This window comes from Myotis brandtii, unplaced genomic scaffold, assembly GCF_000412655.1.
Source record: "Myotis brandtii unplaced genomic scaffold, ASM41265v1 scaffold546, whole genome shotgun sequence".
Classification (NCBI taxonomy): domain Eukaryota; kingdom Metazoa; phylum Chordata; class Mammalia; order Chiroptera; family Vespertilionidae; genus Myotis; species Myotis brandtii.
The window spans coordinates 3,578,826-3,587,688 of NW_005370016.1; the positions used below are offsets into that span (position 1 = coordinate 3,578,826).

An 8,863-nucleotide genomic window follows, 5' to 3' on the forward strand; every position below is an offset into this window, starting at 1 on the left:
AATTTGGGATCAAACTTTATCTAAAGCCTTTAAAAATTAGCCTGCCTACTTTCTTTCTTTGGATGTACTTAAGAGGAAAGTTGGGACTTTAAGCAGATACTCAGGTGATCCATGGGAGACGTAGCCTTCCTCACACTATGGATGCAGAGAACTCAAGAAAGAGATTAGAGCTTTCTGGGAGTGATATTCCTTCTATGGTTGGTAGTTTTGACTAGATCATCATGAAGATTCTTTTTAAAAATATATATATTTTATTGATTTTTTACAGAGAGGGATAGAGAGTTAGAAACATCAATTAGAGAGAAACATCGATCAGCTGCCTCCTGCACACTCCCTACTGGGTATGTGCCCGCAACCAAGGTACATGCCCTTGTCCGGAATCGAACCTGGGACCCTTGAGTCCACAGGCTGATGCTCTATCCACTGAGCCAAACCGGTTAGGACGAAGATTCCTTTTAATAGTAAGATTATATGGTATATTAAGATTTAGAGATACTTAGTTACTCCATTTTCCATTTTGTTAAATGTTTAGTCTTACTACACTAACAGAACCTATTAAAGACCTTAATGTTATATAAATATTATCTTGAGTAATCAGCTGAACAGACAATATGCTTTATTGGGCCCCCAAAAGAACTGGGTTTTAGATTGCTTGTACCAAAGATTAACCCCTTGTAAATTTCAAACAACTTTAACTTACTAGAATCTACTTCCAAATCATTTTGCTGGGGTTTTTAAATAAGACTTTAATTTTAGACTTTCTTTACATGATTATCCTGATAGAAAAAATCAAATGACAAGTGACTCTTCTTTTTTTGAATAGAGCTTTTCTTTGTCATCTTGATTCTCAATGGAAAACTGGGCAAGAGGGTATTGGGGGAGGCAGAGAAAGAATCCTCAGTTATCTGTTCAGGCATGAAGCATTTTATTTGTATTGCTGTATCTAGGATATGCTTCATTTTTCAATGAGTATTGAACTAACAGTTGAAACGCAGCAGTACCTTTGGAATAGATTGTATTTGGGTGTGGCCAGTCTGCTTGCCAAAAGTAAAATTTGTAATTAATCATCCTTGAAGACAAATAATTGAACAGTTCAGACTGATGTGATGAAAGAGCCACCGAAGTAAGCTTAATCTTGCCATTTTCTTAAAACAAGGTATACTGGTAATAATAGCTCTTGTTTCTTATGTGCCAGGAATTACCCTAGATTTTAATATATATCTTACTTAGTTCTTTTTTTTTTTTATTAAATCTTTATTGTTCAGATTACATTTGTTCCTCTTTTTTTTCCCCCCCATAACTCCCCTCCTCCCCGTTCCCGCCCCCCCCCCCCCCCCCCCCCCCCCCCCCCCGTCCCCACCCAGCAGGAATAGTCAGTCCATTCCCTTTCTATGTCCCTGATTCATTATAATCACCAGTTCATTCTGTACATCAGATTATTTATTCACTTGATTCTTAGATTCACTTGTTGATAGATGCATGTTTGTTGTTCACAATTTGTATCTTTACCTTTTTCTTCTTCCTCTTCTTAAAGGATACCTTTCAGCATTTCGTATAATACTGGTTTAGTGGTGATGAACTCCTTTAGCTTTTCCTTATCTGTGAAGCTCTTTATCTGACCTTCAATTCTGAATGATAGCTTTGCTGGATAAAGTAATCTTGGTTGTAGGTTCTTGGTATTCATCACTTTGAATATTTCTTGCCATTCCCTTCTGGCCTGCCAAGTTTCTGTTGAGAAATCAGCTGACAGTCGTATGGGTATTCCCTTGTAGGTAATTGAGTCTCTTTCTCTTGCTGCTTTTAAGATTCTCTCTTTGTCTTTTGCTCTTGGCATTTTAATTATGATGTGTCTTGGTGTGGTCCTCTTTGGATTCCTTTTGTTTGGGGTTCTCTGCGCTTCTTGGACCTGTAAGTCCATTTCTTTCACCAGGTGGGGGAAGTTTTCTGCCATTATTTCTTCAAATAGGTTTTCAATATCTTGCTGTCTCTCATCTTCTGGCACCCCTATTATTCTGATGTTGGTACGCTTGAAGCTGTCCCAGAGGCTCCTTACACTATCTTCGTATTTTCGGATTCTTTTTTCATTTTGCTTTTCCGGTTGGGTGTTTTTTGCTTCTTCGCATTTCAAATCTTTGACTTGATTCTTGCGCTCCTCTGGTCTGCTATTGGGTGTCTGTATAATATTCTTTATTTCAGTCCGTGTATGCTTAATTTCTAGTTGGTTCTTTATCATAACATCGAGGGACTCATTAGTTTTCGTGAGTCTCTCCTCAAGTTTATTGGCAGCTTCTAGCACATTTTTGCAAGCCCTCAAAATTGCGATTTTTAGCTCTATATCCTCCATTTCTGTCATGTTTTTTTGTCTCCGCATTTTTTATGCTTTCTTGGTGCACCCCCTAGTGGTCTTTGTGCGCAGTCTTGTTCTAGTTGAGCCTTGATTGTTGTAGTTAATACTAGAGGGATTTGACCACCAGGCCGACTGGCTGTGTGAATCAGCTGTGTCTGCCGCGGAAAACTTCTGTCCTCTGGGGAGGTGCTAATCTAGCCTTTGCCTGAGGCGATCCGGCAAATGGCTCTGCGCAGGGCTTGGGCGGGGCGGGCTCAACAGGGCGGGCGGAGGGAGCCGTTATGGTGCCCTCAGTCCTGTTCCCAGAGGCTCTGCTTCTCAGAACCCCCGGAACCGCTGCAAACCTCGGAGGGAAAGCTGCCTTCCAACTGATGCCAGACACTCCCGCTTCTCCCGTTTGGGTCCGAGTCCCCAGCGATTCGCCCGTATCTGGAGCTCAGAGTCTGAGACTCCCCCCTGACCGAAAACGACAACCGCGCTCTCAGCCACCAGCCCGCTTTGCGCGCGCACCTCCGCACCTGAGTTTTTTCCACACTGCGCCTCCTCTGAGCCTCGGTGTGCTGTTATTTTTCCTTCTAGTTGAAGAGTCTCTCCTCAGCCAGCCTTCCTGTGGTTCTGGGTGATGTCCGTTCCGTCTTTTAGTTGTATTTTTGAAGTGGTTGTTTGCGGCAGCAGTCTCCGGTGTTTACCTATGCCGCCATCTTGCTTGGAATGATACTTAGTTCTTCAGTAGCTCTGTGATTAAAGTGATGTTAAACTCATTTTATAGACTGAGAAGAATAATTCTGCTAATATTACACAACTGTTTAGTGACAAAGTCAGGGCTGTTAAATTCCAAAACCTATACTCTTTCCACAGTGCTGCCAACCTACCTGCTTTATTTTTCTAAGTGACTATTAAAAAATATCCATAGGCAAGGGTAAATCTTGATGTGTAGTCAGGAAACAAAGTAGGGAAAATATGTGAAGAATTGTGCTTATATTATAAAAAAACCTCCAGAAAATAAATGAGAATATTGGAAATTGAGGAAAAGGGTTGGAACAAAATAGTTTTGTTTTAAAATAACTTTAAAAAATTGAGCTAACTTTATATTTAATAGAAAATAGTACAGTTGTCAGAACCGGAAAATAACATTGGTGTAATATTCACTAAATTATAGACCCTATTAGAAATTTACCAGTTTTTTCACTAATGCTTTTTCTGTTCCTGGTTATTTATGATCTAACATTGCATTTAGCTGTTATTTCTCCTTAGTCTATTCTAGTCTGTAGTAGTTCTTCAGTTTTTCCTTGGTTTTCATGATTTTGACACGTTTGAAGAGTACTGATCAATTTTTTTTTATAGAATATCATTCAATTTGAATTTCATATGATTTTCACACATCATAAAATATTTTTTTATCATTTAAAAATATAACATCCATTCTTAGCTTGTGGGTTATACAAAAAGCAGGTTGCATGACAAATTTGGTTTGCAGGCCATAGTTGGTCAATCCGTTTTATATGATAAATTTTTAAAATATAATACATTGTTTTAATATAGCAGCAGTCTTGCATATGAATAATTTTATATAGATTTATAGCTACATGATGTATATCAATATTTTATAGTGATTGATCATTCTAAAGTGTTTTTACATAAATTATCTCAACTTAAGAGTAAACATGCAAGACAAGCATTAGTTCCATTTTATGGTGAGAAAAGTAATGCATAGAGAAGAAAAATGAACTACCCAATGACAGAGCCAAGCCTGATTATATTCTGCACTCTTTTATCCATAACATGGTACAGTTTTAACTTCCATAATTAGAGCATCATGCCACTATATCTTTAATACTCGATTGTTGCTAGAAGGCTTAGAGTTCAGTCCTATAAATAAAGATAATAATAATACATACTTATTTTTACTTTAATACTATATTCTGCTGTCTAGCTATTTTAATATTAATTAGTATTTTGACAAAAGCTAAACATAGGAGGTGAAGAGTATGTGCTACAAAGTTTGGTAAATATTTGGCAGCTGAATGGTACAGTCATTTATATAATATATTTCTTTTCCAAATATTCAAAGAAAATAGTTAATTTCATTTTTAGATGTTCACCATGAAAATAAACAAGAAAAAACCCTTCCCCCCCATCATTTGTGTTCAGGCATAACTAATATTTTAATTTATCTACTAAGTTTTATTCAAATTTTAAACTGGAGATGTTGAGGACATTTTATATAATAATATACTTTTTGGATTGCTTCCCTATCAGGTGGTTGAAGATTATGCTGGAAGATGGCAAGTCCCTTTGCCGCAACTTCAAGTTCTTCAGACTGCACTTTCCTGTTTTACATCAGCCAGTGCATCATTCCCAGATGAATGTGAGCACGTACAATATGTGTTAAGTAGCCTTGCCTTGTAAGTACTCGTTATTACTTATAAAAATATTATTTATCACGGTGTATTTGAAAATTGATTTTTGATTATTTTCTTTGTGGAAGACACCTTTCCTAAAGTCTTCCCTCAAAAAGAAATTTCCATTTATTTATTTAACTATGTTTAATTTTGAACAATTAACCACAATTTTACATTTAGTTTTACAGTTAAATGGAATTGTTATATAGATTCTTACGTCACTATCAGCACTTTCCTTTTTCTTCCCCTTTCCCTTTTAATTCCTTAGATTGCCTTGGGAAGCTGTAATGGTAACTCCCAGAATACAGCAATTAAGGCCATCATAATTAGCAGAGGGACCTTAAATCAGCCAGAAAAAATGTTAGGAAACTCATGGTTTTTAAAAATACTTGTAGAGGGCTTTGAGTTAAAGATCAGACTCAGGCCTTGCGTTTATCATTTTTACCCTTCTAGATCCTACTAAAATTATAGTAAAGAAGTAAAAGAGAAATATAGTGAAAGGAAAAGAGAGGAGAGTCATCAGTGAATGAAAGATTTCAATTGTCTGAGGGGCAGAAAACAGATAGATGAGTGGTCATTGAAACATGGCAGAAAAAGTCACAACTTAATTTGTTTTTTGTGTGCCTCAAATTGCACTACATCACAAGGGTAGGTTTTGAAATATTTATCAACATTATAAAACACAGTAGAAAATATGAGTACTTCACATAGAAGAGGTACTATTTTGTGAAACTCTTACTGTTTTATATATTATTTTTGTGTACAGTCATGCATCACATAATGATGTTTTGGTCAGTGACAGAGCCACATGTATGATGGTAGTCCCATAATATTATAATGGAACTGAAAAATTACTGTTGCCTAGTATCTTAGTGCAGAGGTTGCAAAAATCACCAAGGCTATGGTTGAGATGGCAAACAACTTTAACCAGGATGTGGATGAGAATGACAATGAGGAACTCCTAGAGGTGGTTCCTGAAGAATTGTCTAATTAAGAGTAGTTGGAACTGGAAAAGGAATGTATAGATGAAGAAGAGGAAAGAGAAAAGGAAATTGCAGGAGAACAAGAAAAAAATTCCCAATGCAGGATTTAGAAGAAGCTTTTGAAGACCTCATCAAGCTTCTTAAAAAGTTTGAAAACCTGAACTCTAACACCAAAAGGTTTTCATTAATAGAAAGGAATGTTTATCGTACATTATCTGCTTACAAGCAAATCTATGAGAAAAAAAGGAATAAACCAAGTAAACCATTGTGGACATATTTCTGAAAAGAGTGAGACCTCAAGAAGAGACTCAGGCAGGTCATTCAGGAAGTAGTCCAGAAGAAGGAATTGTTATCATAGGAGAATACAACTCCATCCATGTGCCCCTGAAGACCTTCCAGGGGGACAAGATATGGAGGTAGAAGACAGTGATATTGATGATCCTGACCCTGTTTAGGCCTAGGCTAATGTATACGCTTGTGTCTTAAGTTTCAATAAAAAATGTATACATGTTAAAAGTAAAAAAATTAAAAATGGAAAAACCAGAATAAGAATATAAAATATTTTTGTACAACTGCACAATGTGTTTGTGTTTTAAGCAAAGTTATTACAAGAATTAAAAAATTAAAATTTAAAAGTTTATATGGTAAAGTAAAAATGATACAGTAAACTAAGGTTAATTTATTATTACTAGAAAAACATTTTTTTGGTAAATTTAGAGTACTCTAAGTTTAAAGTGTATATCTACAATAATGTAGCATTTTTAAATCTTAAAGATGTGTCATTTTCATGTATATGAGCTATATATTTTTGTTTTATTTACATATAATAACTTAAAAGAATACATGTACTTCATGCTTCTTTAAAGGTTTACTTGTATATATTTAAAATTGTAGGGGGGGAGCTCTGAGGTGATGGATATATTAATCAGCTTGATTGTGGTGATCTTTCACCATATTATGTATATAAAAAATCAAGTTGTACACCTTAAATATATACAATTTCTATTGGTCAATTATACCCCAATAATTGAGAGAAAAGGAGCATTTAGGATATATCATTACTTAGATTTGTAAGAACAAGGCAGTTAAAAAAACTATGATTTTTATATTTATCAAGCCTAAATGAGTATAGGAAATGTATTGGGACTTTTGGGTTGTAACTGACAAATCTTAAGCTAGTTTAAGCAAAAAAAGGGGGTGAGGATTTATTAGATGACTAAACCATGGAAAAGCAAGGACTAGAACTAGTTTCTAGATTTTTCTGAATCTAGAGAAGAAAATATCATCTAGAACTGTTCTCTCCCATTCCATTTTTCCCTTTGGGTTTCATTCTCTTTTGGTTGCTGACAATTCTGGGATCAAGCTTACTTTATTAACCACTAGAGGCCCAGTGCATGGATTGGTGAACTGGTGGGGTCCCTTGGCCAGCCTCCGGGAATTGGGCTGAAATCGGCAGTCCAACATCCCCCAAGGGGTCCTGGATTGCGAGAGGGTGCAGGCCAGGCCGAGGGACCCCACTGGCGCATGAATCAGTGCACCAGGCCTCTGGTATGCATATAAGATCTTTGGTTAATCTCATCCCACTCTCCCCCCTCCCACCTCCCTTCTGAGATTCATCAGTCTGTTCCATGTTTCCATGCCTGTGCGTTGAGCGTCTGCCCCCCTGGTGGTCAGTGTGCATCATAGCTACTGGTTGAACAGTTGCTTAGGCTTTTATATGTATAGATGGGAGAAGAAATCCCCTCCTTCCACCTCTAATCCCCAGCTAAGATTATGTATGCCCACTGTATTGAGGAGAAGATGGTAAAATTTTTGTCTTGGTCGGATGACAAGCCCACCCATGGCTAGGGGAAATGAGATACCACAATAGCAGCCCCATCAGAACCATAGAAATGTTGGAGGGATAAGCAGTTCTCTCAAGAAGTGAGTGAGGTAGTATAAAAGAGAGCTAGGTAAGTTATAAGGAATATTTTTATGTTTCTTTTGAAAGCTACAAAAATAGTTTCCATTATTCTCTATTGATTTCTGAGGAAAATAAAGTAAGTATTAATAGAAATATGTTGTTTGTAAGCAAGAAGTGTTATTCTTGTTTCAGTGCCTATGTGGATTTCCCTCCCTTCCTCCCTTTTCTTCTATATAATCTTTGTTAACTTTTTAGTATTGTACTGTGAAAATGCCTTTAAGGCTTATCAAAGTACTTTTAAAAAAATTATGTTATTTGCTGACTTCTGTTTCATTGCTTGCTAGCTTTTTTACTACTGACCATGAAAGGAATAATGTATTAAGCAGAAGCAAATCTTATTTAAGATGGACACTGCTAGACAAAAGAAAGTAAATTATCCTACTGGTTTGTCAAATAATAATGTTTCTTAAAAAGAAAAGTTTCTGCATTATTTGAACTTACCTTAACAGAAAAGTTAATTGTATTTTAAATACCAGAAGAAAAATTGGTAAATAGCAAGATGGGGGTCTTAAAAGAGTAAGTCTGCAATTCTATTTAAATAAATATATAAGCCAGAAAATTCTTCTAATAATTATTCCATAGTTATTCATTCAGTCAGTCTGTAAATCTCTGAGCTTGGTTTTAGGAATAAAATAGAAAATAAGATAGTTAAGTCCTTGTTATCAGAGATTTTACAGAACTGAAAGATAGTGAAAAGACACATTGTTATGTAATTGTAATCATGAAAGGATTACATGGTATGATGAGAAAGTATAACAGGGCACTTGACTGTCTGGGAAGCCAGGGAAAATTTGAGCTGAGCTCTGAAGGAATGATAGCAATAAATTAGATGAAAGAGCGTAAGAGCCTCCCAGGGATGGAAAACAGAAGGTTCAAAGTGCCTGGACAAGATGTCAGGATATTAATAGATTTCATCATAATTCATATCTATTTGTAGAATTCTTGTTTATGATATATGTCATGTATTATTAATTTATAAATCACTTGTATTAAACATTTATATATGAGCTAAAGGATTAACTTAATATCTGTAATATTCTGTTATATGTTACTAGAGGCCCGGTGCACAAAAATTTGTGCACTCGGGGCGGTGGGGAGGGGGGTCCCCCAGCCTGGCCTGTGCCCTCTCGCAGTCTGGGACCCCTCGGGAGATAATGACCTGCTGGCT

At 36.3% G+C, this 8,863-nt stretch overlaps 1 protein-coding gene across 1 annotated transcript in view; it reads left to right on the forward strand.

Moving 5' to 3' along the window:
* ZNF654 (zinc finger protein 654) overlaps window positions 1-8,863 on the forward strand; it is a 100,055-nt gene that overhangs the window by 22,779 nt on the left and 68,413 nt on the right. The window contains exon 2 of the mRNA XM_005878102.2: window positions 4,607-4,752. Within this exon, the coding sequence (XP_005878164.1) occupies window positions 4,607-4,752 (146 nt within the window). The remainder of the gene's footprint in view (window positions 1-4,606; window positions 4,753-8,863) is intronic.